General features: G+C 38.9%; 1 protein-coding gene across 1 annotated transcript in view; it reads left to right on the top strand.

Annotated features, from left to right (window-relative positions):
* KDM5A (lysine demethylase 5A) overlaps window positions 1-15,135 on the top strand; it is a 93,826-nt gene extending 78,691 nt beyond the window's left edge. Inside the window, exons 25-28 of the mRNA XM_050747025.1 lie at window positions 1,133-1,292; window positions 2,550-2,770; window positions 5,502-5,912; window positions 13,269-15,135. Of these exons, the coding sequence (XP_050602982.1) occupies window positions 1,133-1,292; window positions 2,550-2,770; window positions 5,502-5,912; window positions 13,269-13,475 (999 nt within the window). The 3' untranslated portion in view covers window positions 13,476-15,135. The remainder of the gene's footprint in view (window positions 1-1,132; window positions 1,293-2,549; window positions 2,771-5,501; window positions 5,913-13,268) is intronic.
* Window positions 15,136-19,406: the final 4,271 nt, after the last annotated feature.

The following is a 19,406-nucleotide window of genomic DNA, read 5'->3' as shown; positions in this document are numbered from 1 at the left end:
GGAAGCTTTGTCCCAGAGGGGTACCGGCCAGACGCCAGCCAGAGCTCTCCTGTATGATGTGTCTGCTGACCCCTGCTGGGAGGTGTCTCCCAGTCAGGATGCATGGGGGCCAGGGACCCTCTGGAGGAGGCAGTCTGTTCCTTATCAGAGCTTGAGTGCTGTGCTGGGAGATCTGCTGCTCTCTTCAGAGCCCTCAGGCAGGGAAGTTTAAGTCTGCTGAAGCTGCATCCACAGCTGCCCCTTCCCCCAGGTGCTCTGTCCCGGGGAGATGGGGGTTTTATCTAGAAGTCCCTGACTGGGGCTGCTGCCTTTTTTTCAGAGGTGCCCTGCCCAGAGAGGAGGAATGTAGAGAGCAATAGTAGTTTTTTGGTAGGTTTGTTATCTCTGTGGATTCTTTTTGACCTTAATACTGTCTTTTGGCTTGAATCTGTAGTCATTATGTTCCTGGATAGAACAAGGTCTAGCTGCTTTTTTCTCTCAGTCCAATAAGAAGATGCAGACTGACTGAGAAAGAAGGGAGTTTATTTCTGCAACTGGTTATGGAATAACTCACCAGACCAACTAAGTTACAAGTTTTTTTCAATACTTGTATTCATTCTAAACTCTGTGTCTATGTGTGGGAGGCGCACCTACAAGCGAGGATCTTTCATTCCGACTGTATCTAGGGTGGGGTCCAGGGTCTGGAAGGCTTTCTCTAGAGACTTGGAAAAATTTCTTAATCTTCAGTGGGCCCTGGCACAAGGTGTGTGTGAGAATGCCTTCATAATCTTACCAGGCTTTAGGGTCTGAGAAAACCCAGGTGAAAATCTTAATGGGTTTGTTTTCACATTTCAGCCCTTGTACGAAGGCCATAGTTTCTCCATTTCTTTACTGTTTGACTTACACATTAATTAGAATTATAGTAATGTGTTAGTAGAAACTGTTCTGGTTGCTAATGGAAACCTGGCCTGCCACAATTACGGTTTTTCTCCCCAATGGACATTTTCTATCCTGTTTAACATCAGATATTTAATTTTAATCTCATATTTTTAGTATATTAGAAGCTTTAACCTGAAAGCCTCCATTTTGGGCCTTGTCATAAAATAAGTTAAATGACTCTAATTCTGAATACTTCTCTTTGTTTCTTCTTCAGGACACAGCCAGTGTGAAGTCCTCTAGTAGTCTTGAACCCAATCTTTTTTGTGATGAAGAGATTCCCATCAAATCTGAGGAGGTGGTGACTCACATGTGGACAGCACCTTCATTTTGTGCAGAGCATGCTTACTCTTCTGCTTCCAAGAGTTGTTCTCAAGGTATTACTCCTTTAAAAAACTGGGGGGAAGATAAGCAGAAAACCAGTGAGAAAAACATTATGTTAATCAAGAATGTGAGTCCCGTTTGAGTGGAGTACAATGGTTGGCCATGAAATGCTAATGGAACCTGAAAATGCTGTTTTCTTTAGGAAAAGCCAATCCCTATTTGCATTTTCTGTCATCACAACGTGAAAACTTAACAAAGAATTTTAGAGTCCTAATTAGAAGAACTTTAGGGGCCATCTAGTCCCATGCCTCAGTTCTAGAAAATCCCGGATAGGTAGTCCTTCACCCTCTATTTGGTCGTTATCAGGTGTTGTGGAACTGCTGCTTTTTAAGCATATTTACTCTGTTTCTGGGTTACTTTAATTGTAGAAAGTCTTTCCTTTCCTTGGAGGGTGATTTTCTCTGTGATGTTCATTTTTCTCTCCCTCAGCAAAAACAAATCACATTACTTTAGGTCACAACTTTGGAAAATGGAGGGTGTTTATCTCTTTATAATAAAATTCAGGATTTTATGGAACTGTGTCTTATTTTCTGTTCATTAGAAAGATAACCAGTTATTTATATAAGGCAGCCAAATGCTTTATTAAATGCTTAATCTTTTGGTATACTCTAAAATGGAGAGATTCTGGTTCCTTGCTCCCCTTGCCACACGATAAAAACTCAATAGAAATTAACATTCAGGATAAAGAACTCCTTTTTTTGTTTGTTTTTTTTTTGAGATGGAGTTTCTCTCTTGTTGCCCAGATTGGAGTGCAGTGGCGCGATCTTGGCTCACTGCAACCTGCCCCTCCCAAGTCCAAGCGATTCTCCTACCCTTAGCCTCCAGAGTAGCTGGGATTACAGGCATGTGCCACTACGCTTGGCTAATTTTTTGTATTTTTAGTAGAGAGGGGGTTTCACTATGTTGATCAGGCTGGTTTCGAACTCCTGACCTCAGGTGATCCGCCCGCCTCTGCCTCTCAAAGTGTTGGGATTACAGGCGTGAGCCACCACGCCCGGCTGGAAGAACCGCTTTTTATTAATAACCCCAAACCATTTTTTTTTTTTTGGAGTGGGCCTTGGAATTGTTTGCCTTTTTGGTCTGTATTTGTTTCTAATTGTGTTTACATTTTCATACGGATGGAATTAATCCAGATATCTGAAGTTAGTATTGGGGGTCTGGGGGGCTATTGTAAATATTTACTTTGAAAACAAGTTTTTTCCATAGTTTTAATTTTTATTTGCTTTGTTTTATGGTATTTTTTGGGAAAGGTTCTAGCACCCCAAGGAAACAACCTCGGAAGAGCCCTTTGGTGCCCCGGAGTTTGGAACCTCCGGTGCTGGAGTTGTCACCTGGAGCTAAGGCACAACTGGAAGAACTTATGATGGTTGGAGACCTCCTAGAAGTATCTCTGGACGAGACTCAACACATATGGCGGATTTTGCAGGCCACACACCCACCATCTGAAGACAGATTCTTGCATATCATGGAGGTGTGGATTTAATACTTATTTAAGCAGTGGTTATAAAACTAGAATGCCTGGGTTCCTTAGAGGTATCATAAATGTTGGCAGAGGGATGGCTGAGGGCAGTAATCTGGCTGGCCTACTTTCCCACTTCAGTCAAAGAAATTGGGCTTTATGGCTTGCCGGCTTGCCTGCCTGCCTGCCTGCCTGCCTGCCTGCCTGCCTTCCCGCCTTCCCCCCTTCCTTCCTCTTTCTCTCTCTCTCTCTCTCTCTCTCTCTCTCTTTCTCTTTCTCTCTTTTCTTTTTCTTTTCTCCTTTCCTTTCCTTTTTTTTCTTTTCTTCTCTTTTCTCCTTTCCCTTTTCCTTTCCCCTTTCCCCCTTTTCTCCTTTTCTCCTTTCCTTTCCTTTCTCCTTTCCTTTCCTTTTTCTCCTTTCCTTTCCTTTTCTTTCTCCTTTCCTTTCCTTTCTTCCCTTTCCTTTTTCTCCTTTCGTTTCTCCTTTCCTTTTTCTCGTTTCCTTTCTCCTTTCCTTTCCTTTCTCCTTTCCTTTTTCTCCTTTCTCCTTTCCTTTCCTTTTCCTTTTCCTTTTCCCTTTCCCTTTCCTTTCCTTTCTCCTTTCCTTTCTCCTTTCCTTTCCTTTCCTTCTCTTCTCTTCTCTTTTCTCCTTTCCTTACCTTTCCTTTCTCCTTTCTCCTTTCCTTTCCTTTCCTTTTCTTCTTGTAGGACACCAGAGATTTGACTTAGGGTTTTCTTTATTAAGCTTTTGGGTAGTATCTAAGTTGAAAAAAATGGCCATTTTTGCTAAAAAGAAGTGGGCAAGGGTGTGATTGATAACCATCTAGTTTAGAACAACCTCTTTAGCCCAGACTGTCATTATTGGAGGGCCCAGAGATAGGGAAGAATATATAGTAGCTATAAAAAAGAGGCACAGGGATGGTTAAATAGAAGTAGATTGAGTGGGAGAGAAGGTCCACATTCATATATCACACTTACGTAGCAATTCCATGAGCTCATTTGATGAGACAGTGATACCATATCCATGAGCTCATTTGGTCCTTACCACCGTCTTGAAGAGGAATGGGTAGGGGAGTGAGAGGGCAAGTATTTTACCCATTCTGCATATGAAGAAAGTAAGTATGAGAGGTGGAAAATTAAGGTCACACATCCAGTAAAAAATAAAGAGACCTGGATTCGAATTCTGCCATTTGACTCGTATTCTTTTCATTAGTTTCCTTCTTTCCATGTAATGGAACGGTACCATGCCACCCGGAGTTGACGCAGATGTATTTAGCATATACTATAGTTTGTTTTTGTTTTGAAAGTCAGGTCTAGGTAACCTAATTTAGATAGTGTTTTCCAGTCTGCAAAGCATTTTCTTCACATTCATTGTCTTACCCAATCTTCTTTATTTTACAGATAAGGAAGCACAAAGTATTAAGAGGTTAAATATCTTATTTAAGATGTAATAGACTTAAGGCACTTATAATCCAGTGTTCTTTTGGATTCTGCTGATTCTTAGGTTCCTGTCAAAGATTTTCAAGTGTCAAATCTATAGAAAAATGAATTCTCAAGGGAATTGTTAGGTTTATGTTATATTTCTTCAGTATTTCTTTCTCTAATGCCCCCTCCCATTCTTTCTGTTACTAGATACACTTTTACCATTAAAATTTTAAATGTTTATTACATTGGCACATACTAGCTATAGTATTAAAAAGCCAAAAACAATAATGACGCGAACTGTTTTCTACCCGTTGGCAAAGTCACTATATATTCTGTGTAATGAGATCATGGACACGATTTTATGTTTTTCTGACTTTTTAAAAATAACTACCAATGCTTTTATTATTTGGGTTAAGAAAGAACTTTACTAGTAATAAATGAAGACCCCAGAAGTTATTACATAAGTTAGTACAGTTTGCTTTTTGTGTATGTTTTCGTCTCTAACAGAGACGCTACAGACTGTGTTAATACGCTGGCACTGAATTGTTGTGTGTGCCCTTTTTCTCCTAGTAAGCTAATACAAGATAAATATTTCATTTCAGACTTGTGATTTTCTACTGTTATCTTCATTGAATAGTACACTTGCCTTCTTAAAATGTCTTTTAAATATCTTTAGAATAACATAAATCCTTTTTGTGTTTTTTGAGATGGAGTCTTGCTCTGTGGCCTAGGCTGGAGTGCAGTGGATTGATCGCGGCTCACTGCAACCCCCGCTTCCTGGGATCAAGCCGTTCTCCTGCCTCAGCCTCCCAAGTAGCTGGGACTACAGGCATGCACCACCATGCCTGGCTAATTTTTGTATTTTTAGTAGAGTCGGGGTTTCACCGTGTTGGCCAGGCTGCTCTCGAACTCCTGACCTCAAGTGATCCACCCGCCTTGGCCTCCCAAAGTGCTGAGATTACAGGCATGAGCCACCGCGCCTGGCCCATAAATGTTTTTTTATTGTAGCATAATATACATAACATAAAATTTACCATTTAACTCTTTTTAGGTAGACAATTCAGTTACATTAGGTAGATTGACAGTGTTACGCAACTGTCACCACTATTCATTTCCTGAATTTTTTAGTTAGCCCCAACAGAAACTGTACTCACTAAACAAATCTTCATTTCTTCTTCCCTACAGCCTCTGGTAATCTCTGTTCAGCTTTCTGTCTCTTTGAATGTGTTTATTCTAGGTACCTCATATAAGAGAGTAATACTAAGTAGTTTTTTTAACTGTCTTGCTTTAAAATTGTTCCCAATTTTATATTTTTGAAGGATGACAGCATGGAAGAGAAACCACTAAAAGTGAAAGGAAAGGACTCTTCAGAGAAGAAACGGAAACGGAAGCTAGAAAAGGTAGAGCAACTTTTTGGAGAAGGAAAACAGAAGTCCAAGGAGTTAAAGAAAATGGACAAACCTAAAAAGAAGAAATTAAAATTAAGTGCAGACAAATCAAAGGAGCTGAATAAACTGGCCAAGAAACTAGCAAAAGAAGAAGAGAGAAAGAAAAAGAAGGAGAAGGCTGCTGCAGCCAAAGTTGAACTTGTGAAAGAGAGCACTGAAAAGAAAAGAGAGAAGAAAGTGCTGGACATTCCCTCAAAGTATGACTGGTCAGGAGCAGAGGAGTCTGACGATGAGAATGCTGTGTGTGCAGCACAGAACTGCCAAAGGCCCTGCAAGGACAAGGTGAGTTCCAACTGTTTATGGTCAAGCATGAGAGGTCAAGGAACAACAGTTGTGGAGACACGTGTTTGATATCAATATATAGTATGTTTTTGATTCTAGGATTTGGACTTCCAACATAATATCTTTTGTACAATTTCTATAAACTGTTTTGAAAAGTGAGGCTGTTAATGTGCCTAGTAGAAGTGTTGTATTTTAGAAATCATATACTTAGTGAACATAATGAGACAGGAGCAGAGAGATGTGACATTCCCTGGCAAATGGTGCATTTCATATGCAGTGGGCATAACAAGTTTCAGAATAATCTTGTGCCTTCCCTGTAAGGTGACTCAGAGAACGAAATACCTTGTCAAATAGTCCCAGTGGCCTGAAGAAAATCCTGGGCCAGTATTGTAAGAGCTGTGGCCAATTGCATTAAGATTGTATTCCAAAGACTTGAAACTTTTAGTCCATGTCTTACTCACACTCAGACCTGTAAGCACTCTCCTAAATGGAATATAATTTTCTTCCAATCTTTGGGAACAAATAATTCAAACCTATAAATGCATTATTTTAGGCTGCGCACGGTGGCTCATGTCTGTAACCCCAGCACTTTGGGAGGCCGAGGCGGGTGGATCACCTAAGGTCAGGAGTTTGAGACCAGCCTAGCCAACATGGTGAAAACCCATCTCTACTAAAAATACAAAAAATGAGCCGGGTGTGGTGACGTGCACCTGTAATCTCAGCTACTCGGGAGGCTGAGGCAGGGGAATCACTTGAACCCAGCAGGCAGAGGTTGGAGTGAGCCGAGATCGCTCCATTGTGCTCCAGCTTATGCAAAAAGAGTGAAACTCCATCTCAAAAAAAAAAAAAACAAAACAAAACGTTATTTTAAAATTTCAAACCCTAAAATTTAAGTGTAGTAATTCTGTTTTGGCCGTTCTTTAGATACGAACTTTTGAGAGTAATAGACTTTATGAAAAATTCCAGTTGTTTAAATGATTGGAGGCCCCTGTTACAGTTCTTATCAAGAATATTGATAAATCTGTAGTTTTAATTTTATTATACTCATTATACTATTTGATGTTTAGAATTCTCATAGTGCCTCAGTTTGAAAATATAAACAAATAAAACTGCATCTCTATTCCCTATAGGTTATGCCCTCACTTTTTCAATGAAATACTTAAACATTTTTAGAGCTTGAAGGGACCAAGAGTTTACCTTGTTCAGGCTGCTCATTTTACAGCTGGTGCAACCAGGACTCAGGGAAGGTAATTACGTGACCAAAGTTACAGAGCTGATCAGCAGCAAAACCAAAAGTAGATCCCTAGATCCCGGCTCTCAGACCAGGCTCTCTCCACTAACACCTCTGCCCCGTCGGTAACTGAGGTGTACGTACAAAAACACATTCCAAAACTAAATGACACATATTTAAATGAGATGTATTAGTGGCATTCTGTTCATTTTTTGGAAAATGAATGCTGCGTATAGTAAAATACATATCCTGTAGTCTAATCTTCCAAGGCAGACAGCTGTAAATATTTTAGTGTTTCCTTCCCAGTTTTTTTCTATGGCATTTGTTTTATGTCATTGTCAGACTGTTCACTGACTTGCATCTATTCATTGTATAAGCATTCTATGTTATAAACATTTTAAAGCATTTTAGTACATATATATGTGCATATTATTTTTATCTTTAATTTTGCGTTTATTTCCATCTGAGTTTGTTTATTAAAGAGGCTGAGGAAGAGTTAACTTTCTCTTTGGGCACCAGAGTGCAGCGGCTCAGCACTGGCAGAGCCTTCTCCCTTTTCTTTCTCCCTTAATTTTATGGTAGTTTAAAGATGAGCAGCAAGGTAGGATGTTTCCATTTTAAACTTTCCTGTCATTCTTTCTATCATGTTTGTATCTATCATGAGCCTTTGTCTTATTTTTGTACTTTTTCTCCTTATCACTTAATCTTTCCCCTCCCTTCTGCTCAGCATTTAAATAGGATTCAGTTCATCTATTATTATTGTTGTCTTCTTTTTTTTTTTTTTTTTGTGACGGAGTCTCGCTCTGTCGCCCAGGCTGGAGTGCAGTGGCCGGATCTCAGCTCACTGCAAGCTCCGCCTCCTGGGTTCACGCCATTCTCCCGCCTCAGCCTCCCTAGTAGCTGGAACTACAGGCGCCCACCACCTCGCCCGGCGAGTTTTTTTGTATTTTTAGTAGAGACGGGGTTTCACCGTGTTAGCTAGGATGGTCTCGATCTCCTGAGCTCGTGATCCGCCCGCCTCGGCCTCCCAAAGTGCTGGGATTACAGGCGTGAGCCACCGCGCCCAGCTTACTGTTGTCTTCTTATAGCAATATAAACACTTAGGCTGTTTTTTTTTTCATTTGCTTTGAAATTGTCAAATTAACAGGTGCCCTGCCTTATTCAAAGGGTTATGATGATAAGACGAAACAATCTCTATGAAAGCACTTGTTAACCAAAAAATGCAACGTAAGTGCTAAGATGTGATCATTAGTTTTGAAAGAACTGTGAGATTTGCTCCTAATAGTATAGGTGTTTTGTAAACAAAATCTTTAAACAAAATCTAGAGTTATCATCTACATTTTGATGGAGCAAAAGGAGATTTGGCTGAGTGCTCAGAGAAAGTGTCTATTTTGAACTGTTAAAATACATAAAGGTGAGCAATGTGTGCCCCACCCTATGTTGTTAGTTTATATAATGTGTTTCATTTTAAGCAAAAGTTATTACAGATTATAGATATTTTGCCTCTTACTGCTATTTTGCAGTTTTTATGGTTCTACATGTTTGTTCCTGACATTGATTTTACTAAATAACAGTTACAGTTCTATAAAAGTTTCTGTAAAGAATGTTAAAACTTTCTCAGTGTTTAGTATTTCTCTGAGAAAACTTAATATACAACACACATGTTTAGAACAAAATAAGAAAAGAATGCTTTTGCCAGGTGCAGTGGCCCATCCCTGTAGTCCCAGCTACTCAGAAGGTTGAGACAGGAGGATTGCCTGAGCCCAGGAGTTCAAGGCTATAGTTAATGTGCTATGGTTGCACCTGTGATTGCCCCACTGCACTCCAGCCTGGGCGAGACAGGGATACCCTGTCTCAAAAAGAAAAAGATTGGCAAGATGATGTTAAAAAAAAAAAAAAAAAGAAAATCATGCGTTTTAGGGCAGTTTGTTCTTTTAAAATATCGTTCTGCAAAAAATAACTTCTAGGGTTCACTTGTTTTTAGGTGAATTCTCTGACCAGTAATTACTATTATTTCTCTAACCAATAATGACTATGACTTTTCCCCCAAAATATGCAGATAGAATTTTTTTTTTTTGGAGACAGGGTCCTACTGTGTTGCCCAGCCTGGAGTGCAGTGTGTGGTCATAGCTCACTGCAGCCTTGATCTTCTGGGCTCCGGCAGTCCTCCTACCTCAGCCTCCTCAATAGCTGGGACTACAGGCACACGCCACCACGCCCAGCTCTCTTTTTGAGAAATACTCTTTTAAAAATTGAAAGATTAAATGAGGCTAGTTTAAATGTGCCTAGCCTCAATTTCAAGGTGTTTTAGAAAAAGAAAGACAAAACCAGAATAATATAAAAGGTTTTGAAAAAATAATTTTTCCTTTGATTATTAAATTAATGTCAAGCTGAAATTATTATTAACAAAGAACTAGTTTTAAAAAATTAATTTTAAAGTTCAGAATCTTTTTCTGTCAGAACTCTTTATTCAGTCTTATTGGTACCAAAGATAAAACAAGTTAACTGGAAAAAGACCAAATTCTTTCAGGCTACTAATTTAAGTAGTATTTTTCTTCTGTATTAGAATAAACATTTAATAGTTTTACTTATGAAAATAGTCTTCTTTTTCTCTTCACTTTTTTTAACCCTCTTATTGTCGACCTTTTCCTTTACTCATTCCTACTTACATGAGAAGTTTTGTGTGGTAAATTAAGAGACTAAATTTGTGAACTCTGATTTTTACTATTTATTAGCCACCCTGATTTAAGATTTTCACGGGGGTGTTGCCTCAATCAAGGTATTTGCGTTTTCAATGGCTTTACTAGTTCATACCTCCTTTTGGCACAGATAATCAAAGATTAAGTTACCTAAATGTGTGTAATACACACACACACACACGCGTGCACACGCGTGCATGATGTTCAGCTAGAGTAACCAACTGTCCCAGTTTCCCTGGGACTTTCCCTGTTTCAGCACTGAAATTCCCACATACTGAGAAATCTGTCATTCCTCGGCAAATTGGGAGGGTTGGTCACTGAATATTGAGAGCACCAAGAAAATAATACACAAGGATTCTGAACGTGTGTTGTAGTTCACTAAATGAATTGTTTTCCTTTTTCAAATCCTGCTTTTACTAGGAAACTTGGGGTGCAAAAGATATTAAATGCCAAAATAACAAAAGCTCAGTTTAATTACTAAGCTAAGAATATCACTAAATTACCAGATTTTCTTCTTTCCCAGTGCAGTACTATTCTTTAAGAAATGAACAAAATATACTATGCCAAGTATTTTTTCTTAAGTATAAATATGAAACCATACAGCAAAACATGAATATTAAACTAATATTTCGTTTTAATGTATTTCTTTTTAAAACAGACATTTCCCCCAGATCTAAACATAGTAACCTATTTGTACTGTGATGTAGAATCTCTTATCATTTAGTATTTGAACAGTTCACAGCTGTGAAGTTTAATAATTCTTTTTGTGATTCACTAAATACATCTCCCTAGAAATAATGAAAAGGGAAATGACAGTTTATACAGTTTTCCAAATTCTGTGTTCTTGAGTTTTCAGGACACTACCTGGTCTGTTGCCCCTGTGTCAGAATCATCTGTGGCTTCGGTTGGCATCCCAAACTTTAGTTTGCTTTATGATGCTGTGGACCTTTCACACAAGAGTAGGACTCACATTTGATTGTTAGTAGATGAGCATGATAAAAAAGATATTGGTAAAGAGAAGGACTATTTTTACTTGTTCTATTATCAGGCTAAATTGTTACATAACCTGTAGTCTAGGTTAGAATTTGTGTACCAATATCTCAAGAAAGGTTATAGATCTTTTGAAATGGGAGATCTAGGCTTAGGAAGGGACCTTGAGTGAAAATCACAAAAGGGAAAGTCTTGTCTTATTTGCGAGAGAATTTTGGGAAATTGTAAACCAGTGAGTATAGTGCAAACACTAGGTTTCAAAAGACCTGGGACACTTCTTTATAGCAAATACTGATACATTGATAATGTTCTTATCCAATGGATTAGCATGAATGGGGACTAGACTGGATTAAGAGGGTTGGAGATAAGGGTAAAGGTATCTGTTGGTTCACGGGTACCATCATAAACAGCATAGTATCTCAAACCTGGGCAGCACAGAGAACCACAATTTATCCAGTTCCCTTTATGTGTCCCAAACAGCCAAAACACTTGAGTGCACCTACTCTAACAGCCAGCATTTTGTGAGTCTTGACTGCTTGCAGTACTTTAATTTTTACATTTTGCACAGATGCCATTATTTCCCTTTTTATTTTTTGGTCTCTGATTAGTTTGCTACAATAGGAACATTTTGGTGAGTTTTTTTATTGCACAGACTTCAGAAGCTAAACAAACAATTACAGAACAAAAACAAATCTGTTTAGGAAGGTATTGTTAAGTTGTTCTGAATTTACAGGAAGTGATGTCACAGAGGGCCAGCAGCAATCGGATTTAGAATATATGAGAATCACTTGAGAGCTGATTAAAAATGTAAGCTTCTGGCTTGTACTCCCCAGACATTGAGTTCATAGGGTGATAGGTCCCAGCTGCATGTTTAACAAAACACAATAGATGATTCTGATGCCAGTGGTCTACACACTTTGAAAAGCAGTGCTGCAGACAGTTATATCAAGGTGCAAAACGTTTTGTGTAGTGTAGGATAATGAGTAGAGCCACGAGACCATGACTGAAAAGTGCCTCCAGTATCCTAGGCAGTGAATTAGGTGTTTTGCCATACATTATTTCATTGGATCCTCTCGGTAATCTAGTAATTAATGTCATCTGCATTTTTCAGATGAGGAAATTGAGCCACTCAATGAGGTTAAGTGACTTGCTTGAAATTACACACTGAAACTCAGAACTTCTGAGTTGAGTAATCTTTATGTTAAACAGTATTGTTTCTTAAGATCTAGAACTTTAGAATAAGAACAATACAAGTAGAGTATCATTTTGACAAATTATTTTTCCCACCCCTTATTACAAGCCTAAAACTACTAACATGACTACTGTGGTTTGACAATTGTTTTATAGGACATGGAAACGAATTTTGAAAACCACTCACTTTCTGTGAATGAAACTCATTTACCTAGCCAAAACCTCCTTCATCTGTTCTTTCTTATAAGTTGTATAGAGTTACTTCTTTGATCCCTTTCTGTTCCTTCCTTTGATATCTGGTAAAGCTCACGGTTTTAAGTGGCTTCTTATGTTGCCAATGAAATGACCAACCTTTGTATTGAGGTGAGGGAGAGTGGCTCTTTTCAACTTAAATGTTCTTGTCTGCCATGACATTAGCTGTAAAAACTACCACAATCAGCCTTCAAATACAAAAGCCAAAAGTCACTTTATTGTTAACTCTTAAGTCCAAGGCTTAAAGTCACCAAACTACAATCCCTTCCTAGCCTCCTGTAATCAGAGTATTGTCAGAAGGGTCAAAGTCTGACACCTGCCGCTGACCTGTCAGGTTTTCAGATTTGAATTTTAAGCCCCAGAGTGATCTATTGACCTGTGTCTTTGACTGTTATAATTGGTTAATTTGTAAGATTTGACATCTGATATTTGCTAACTTTTTATAGGGAGTTGTATTTGTAACGGAAGAAGAGAAGAATAAAAAATATTAGTTTTAAAAGTGGCCTATGTGACTGCTTTTCTAAAAAGGTATTTAATGCTCTTAGTACTTTGGCTTATCTCTTTGAAATAAAGCTAATACACAGGATTGCCTTCACATTGTTGTACTCTTCCTTTCTTGATTGATAATTGCATTGTCTTAGAGCCTAGAAATTGTTAATATTAGCTAAAACTACTTGGCTGCTCTATTAGAAGTTCCCTTTTTGTCAAATTTTTCTCAAACATGTTTCTGCCTCACAAGGAGCCCCAGGTATTCATGAGGTAATGGAGTACCTAAGAGGCCTAATTTTGTGGACACACTATGGTAAAATATAATTTTGGGGTATTAACTTCTCAGCTTCTGTCTTTAAAAAATAACCCCATAAGAAGTCATTGCCTATCTCTAGACATCCCAGTTGTTTGCTATCATTTAAGCCAAGAAAGCTCTTTGGTTTGCTTTTATTCTAGGCTTAATGTTTATGTAACCTTAACATTCCCCAATCTTGTTTCCTACAGGTAGACTGGGTACAATGTGATGGTGGCTGTGATGAGTGGTTTCATCAAGTTTGTGTGGGTGTATCTCCAGAAATGGCTGAAAATGAAGATTACATCTGTGTAAACTGTGCAAAGAAGCAGGGGCCAGTTAGCCCAGGTCCAGCACCACCTCCTTCCTTCATAATGAGCTACAAACTACCAGTGGAGGATCTGAAAGAGACCAGTTAGCAGATGCGTGGTTAGTTTGGGACATGGGGGGAAATGGACCACATTGAGACCTTAGCCATCAAGTAGAGTGGTTTCTATCCACTTGGAATGTTGCTTCCAAAGATGAATGGCCTTCAGAGAAAGTCCTCCTAGTGCTGGCTTCCTCTGCATGGACTCTGGGGGTTACATTCTGTCAGCGTGTCTATGCAGAGAGTGTCTTCTTTGGCGCAGCAGCCAGTAGTTCATGTCTCCTTTGAGTGTGGTTTACTGCATTAAGGCCAGATGCTTGACTGAGCTCTAGGGTGGCTGGTTAGTATTAATGCATTGGTGTGCTCACAGGGCATGTAGGGTGTGGCTTTTGTCCAGCTGACAGTAGTTAGAGACTTACAGCTTAGGAGCAGCACCAACTGAAGCTGCTAATTGCTTGGATCACCTTCACTGGGATAGGTGGAGAGGGATTGGAGCACCACTCTCCTTCCACTGTTACCTGGTGCTTAATGCCCTGAAGATACAACTAGGAGTAACAGGGCCAAAGTTATTTCTGTTGGACGTCAAGGAATGGTATCAGTCTATTGACATCAGCTATTTGCGCTTGTTTGTGCTAGAAGAACACCCCAAATAGGAGAACCTCTCAGCTGGGGCAGGTCACCTTATCTTTGTAAGGATGAGGATGTCATCTAGATCAGAAATCGGACTAGATTGGATTCTGGGGAGAAGAACCTACTACAAGGCAAGGAGCCGTTTTTTGGCATTGAAAAGTCTTGCTGTCTTGGGTCTACATTTTAGGGAAGAGCAGGTACATGGATTCAGGCCTCTGCCACAAAAAAAAGAGAAGAAGATGACGACGATGACCAGTCATACTATCTTACTGAGCCACAGTGATGCATGCTTTTCGGGGAAAACTCCATTCACAGTATTCCAGACACCAGGCTTCAGGCATGGCCATGAGCAAGACCAGCAAATAACAGCTTTTTGCCTTGCAGCCCTGACCCCAATGTCTGCTGTTTCCAACACTGGCAATTTCTAACTACGGCCCGCAGCAGATGCTGTTGAATAACGCCATGGCTTCATCAGAGGATGCGGGGTTGTAGTACCTCTGGGTGATGAAGTTATTTTAGTAAATCCATTTTTAAAAAGAAAAAAAAAGGACTTGTTTTTACTTTTTTCTAAATGTCTCTGACTACTGACTGTTCTATAAATAGATTATTTTTCCTTTTTTAATATACATATATGAATATATAAATATATATATTTACTGTTACCAGCAGCATATGACAGAGTTTCAACATCAAAAATCCATTTGGGGGCTTGCTTTTTCTTTTTTGCTTTAAAAAAAAAAATCCCATTCCTTCCTTGTAGTACAAGGAGTTAGCACTCCCTCCTCCATCCCAGCCTGACCAGATCTTCCATTTTGCTTTTGTTCATATAGATAATTATATGTCCTTTGTATGTTGGGACTTGTTCCTGTCTGTTGGGAAACTTGGTCTCACTCTAGTCTGTGCTGGCTATTTTTTCTTTTGTGTGTGAATGTTTGAAACTATGGTGCTGTGTCCTCTTCCCTCCTGTTGTGTTCTCTGTTCTTAAGATTTTAGGTAAGCTGTATGTAAACTCTTAGTAGAAGGGGACTAATTTTTTTTAAAGGACAAAAAAAAAAAAGACTAAAAATAGTGTTTTGTCATCACTGTCTGTCTGGTGTGTTTATTTTGGTTTAAAAAAATCTGTGGTTTGACTTAAATTCATCAGTTTTCCTTTTAAAGGGGGGATTGGGGTGGACCTAGCAACGGCTTATAGTCTCCTTTTCCCTTTTTGCCCCAGTCTCTTTTAAAGAACTGTCTTCTAGTAACTAGAAGTGAAATGTACTGTCCAGTTACAGTTTGAGTGGGTATGAGATTTAACTCAAAAGGCATCTTACAAAAAAAAAAGAAACATGTTTTCTTATAAAATCCAATTTATGTAAATGTTTTCTCTGTAGTTCATACTACCTACTTTTTATTCATTCTTTCCTTAATACTGTATAACCTTTTGAGTGTTTTGACTTGTCCAGAGGTTTGTTAGTGTTGCTGTGCATGTGTCTTGAGGTCTCATCTCAAGTAAGTTTGTGTATGATCCAAGATTTCAGTGGATATTGCAAGGCAACTAATGAACCGATTTCATAAGTTTTCCTTTTGCCAAACTAACGATTATCAATTAAGAATTTCCTCTGGTTGATGTTATACAAGAAAGCACAATATTTTTTGCCTTTTGGTCTTCTTTGTAAAAGTCTTCAGATACTTGTGGGTTAAAAATTGAATGTAATGTTAAGTGACAGATGCCTGGAATACATTTACAATTTTTATTTTTCCTTCCTGATCATCCATTAACTAGTCCGCCATCAGTGGAGAGTCATGAGGATGCTGAAAAAGTATGACTAGCTTCCTGTTACCTTCTGACGTTTTGAAACTTAAATATGTCTTTCCATTGATACTGTGGGATTTTCTTTTTTTTTTTTTTTTTTTTTTTTTTTTGAGGCGGAGTCTCGCTCTGTCGCCCAGGCTGGAGTGCAGTGGCCGGATCTCAGCTCACTGCAAGCTCCGCCTCCCGGGTTCACGCCATTCTCCTGCCTCAGCCTCCCGAGTAGCTGGGACTACAGGCGCCCGCCACCGCGCCCGGCTAGTTTTTTGTATTTTTTAGTAGAGACGGGGTTTCACCGTTTTAGCCAGGATGGTCTCGATCTCCTGACCTCATGATCCGCCCGTCTCGGCCTCCCAAAGTGCTGGAATTACAGGCTTGAGCCACCGCGCCCGGCCGGGATTTTCTTTATTTACTTGAAAGTCATGGAGGATTTGGTATGACTTGACCACAGGTTTAGACCAAGGCTGAGAAGAACAGAAGGGAGAAATTAATGGCAAAACAAAAAAATACACAAATCTGCAGTTTTGGAATTAATGAAACAAGATTGATCTATTTAAAGAAATGTTGGTGTTCTAATACAAAGCATTATTTTCACTTAGAGAAAATTATTTACAACGTGCTCTCTTCTGTATTGTAATATTTTGTATTAAGACATGATTTAAAATGTCTTTCTACCCTTCTTATCTCCTCTGAACTGCAACTGAAGTTGCAATTCTTCATCATTAGTATTTTAACCTTGGCAAAGGTTATAGAAAGAAAAATGGGAAAATGGTAGGCCTTTGGTATTCTTAAAAGCTAAGTCATTAGAACTATGCAGATCCCCAAGTTTAGAGGTACAAATGTAGCACTAGTAGTTAGCTTTCTAGCTGGGGGAGAAGACAGGAGATTTTCCTTCCACAGATGTTTATTTTGCTTCCTGATACGTACCGCAGCAAAGCCATGTTGATGTGTAGATGCGGGACTTCCTCACTAAGCTGCTGCACACCAGCTTTGCCTGCATGATTCAAATTTGTGCCTCAGTAAAATTATAAATTATTGCATGTCATACTCTGAATAATTGAAAAGGCAAACATTAAACCTGTGATTGCCCACAGTGTACTTTAATAATAATAAACATGGCAGCCAGGTGTACTCCAGTGCAGTGTAGTCAGGAGGCTGAAGTGGGAAGATTGCTTGAACCTAGGAGTTTGAGTCCTGCCTGGTCAACGGTGAGACCACGTCTCTCTCTCTCTCTCTCTCCCTCTCCCTCGTTTTTTTTTTTTTTTTTAAAGAAAGGACAAAGGCTGACCTGTAAGATTAGCATGATTTTACCTGTGCTTTACTTCTGTTCTTCTCTACTTTTGTCTTTAGTAGGTGTCCAAAAAATGTCTTTTTGTGCTGCTTAATTTTTGGATTCTGGATGCAATTCAGTGCATGTAAAGAAACTACTTGCTTGTCAGTATTTTAATTCTGTAGTACATTTGTGTGAATATCAACCAGCACTTACAGTAGGAGAATGAAAAGAAAAACTGAGAAAGCCTCTCTTTCAAAGGATGGGATAATCCACTTTTTAAGGGAGAAAGTGACAGTTTGGAGTGGGATTTGAAAAGTGTAAATGGTGGAAAAATTTGAGCTGTTGAAGTCCCACATATAACCAGATTTGATAAAGTTTCACATGTGGATTAGCTTCGTGTGTGTAGAAGGTGCTTTTATAGCAGGTCCTTAAATACTCCTTTTGAAATTCCTTTTTTAAAAAAATCATACCATTACTTCTTTGGATATGAATGTCCCAAGTGGTATCTCATACTGTAGTATGAGGAAGAATGGATGTTAATGTATTGTTTTGAATTTTGGTCTTCTCTTGTCCTGGATCATATCCAGTCACCACTATGCAACAAATGATGTGCACCGGGCAAGGATATGATGGGTTATTCAAACTGTATCTTGCTTGTTTTTTCTTTTGCAGTACTCCAAGTGGTCTAAACAGGAATGTCTTGTAAACCTCAAGACTCCCTATTGATTATTCCCTTACATATTTATTTACAATTTATCAGGGTAATTGGTGGTGCCTTATGAAAAGCATAACTTGATTTCTTGATCTTTGAGCATGTTTTGTGTTTCTTCTGTTTTCTGAAAGAATATTAGATATGGTTGATTGCATTACATCTAAAAGATTTAAAAATTATGTGTATGCTCAGGTTCCCCACACCCACACCCACCCCTACCCCCTGTCATTTACATTGGTGGCAACTTTAAATGGTAACTAAGTAAAAGTACATTTTGGTAAGGAGTATTGATAATCCTGAGGAAAACTAGTGAGTATATGGGAGCCACCTTTAACCTGTGCCAAAGCAGTTTCTAATTTCATTTGCTCTCTAACTGCAAAATAAAGAACTGAGCTGAAATAATTTGATCAGTGGTGTGATTAGCCTATTATCATTGCTGAGAATAGTGTTTTTGGAGTGTGAAGTGATTCCTGAAGATTTCACCTGCCTTCTGTTTCCAGCAAGAATCCAGTGATGACCAACACATTTCCTCACCTTTGGTTCTTGAGAAGTTTATCCCTTTGCAACAAACCATTAATAGGGAAGACAAGGAAATGCTTTCCTTTTCTCTTTGGCTTCTTAACCAATTCAGACCCCAAGTTACTTCAGAGAAGCAAATGGCACCTTTTCCCCATTGCCAAGGATCCTAGCTTATGCAGATATGAAGGACAGATCATTTCTGAAAATGTTAAGACTCTGCTTGCTGTGAACTTGGCCTCAAAACAGTTTCATGAAATGTGTAACTCTCTATGTGTATGTTAGGAGGAGGGTTGGTGGAAAGAGCAGGGGCGGGGAGGGAAATCTGATTACCTCCTGGGAAATAATTTTCTTGCCAACAAAAAGATACACTTGAAGTTTCTTAAGGTGGCAAATCCATTAAAAAAAAAATTGTGTTGGACTCTCCCAGTTTAGATCAAGTATTTCTTGGGGGTCTTGACATTGTGGTTGATACCAGTAAATGAAAGATCCAGAACATTTTCATTTAAAGCTCAACCATTAATTGGAACATGGTGAAACATTTTACACATTATAAAAGTAGGGAACAGTACAAAAGAATGCAATCAAATACTATATTATGTAAATAAACTAGAGTGATTTTGGAATTTCACTCTCTTCACTCCTTCTCACTTGTTTGTTCTTTGAAGTGTATTTCTACCTTGGTAGGAAGAAAGACTTGATTTAATCTTTCCTTAAAGATCCATGAAATTTCTTTATTAGGCAGAACTTCTCCCTAGCCTTATCTCTGGAGCTAGGTTGTGTATCTTGTCCGTGGGGGGAAGAAGGCACCACCAGAAGCAGCTTTAGAAATGGCTTGGTGGTCCCACCTTGTGTTAAGGAGCCTTTTTGAAGGTGTCAGGGACATAGGATGAAATCAGAATTTTCTTTAGTTTCAAAAAAGGTTTTCAGAAGCCCAGATGAGAACCTTAGAATTACAGAATGTAAAGAACACTGGATTTAGGAATAAAATAATCTGGGTTTTAGCTCTATGTTTGGCCCCTTATGTGAGTTGCTTATCTATTGTGGCCCTTGGTTTCCT

The sequence above is a fragment of the Macaca thibetana genome, chromosome 11 (genome assembly GCF_024542745.1).
Source record: "Macaca thibetana thibetana isolate TM-01 chromosome 11, ASM2454274v1, whole genome shotgun sequence".
In the NCBI taxonomy this organism is placed as follows: domain Eukaryota; kingdom Metazoa; phylum Chordata; class Mammalia; order Primates; family Cercopithecidae; genus Macaca; species Macaca thibetana.
Note: the sequence above shows the minus strand (reverse complement) of the source record. Positions and strands in the feature narration are given on the sequence as shown.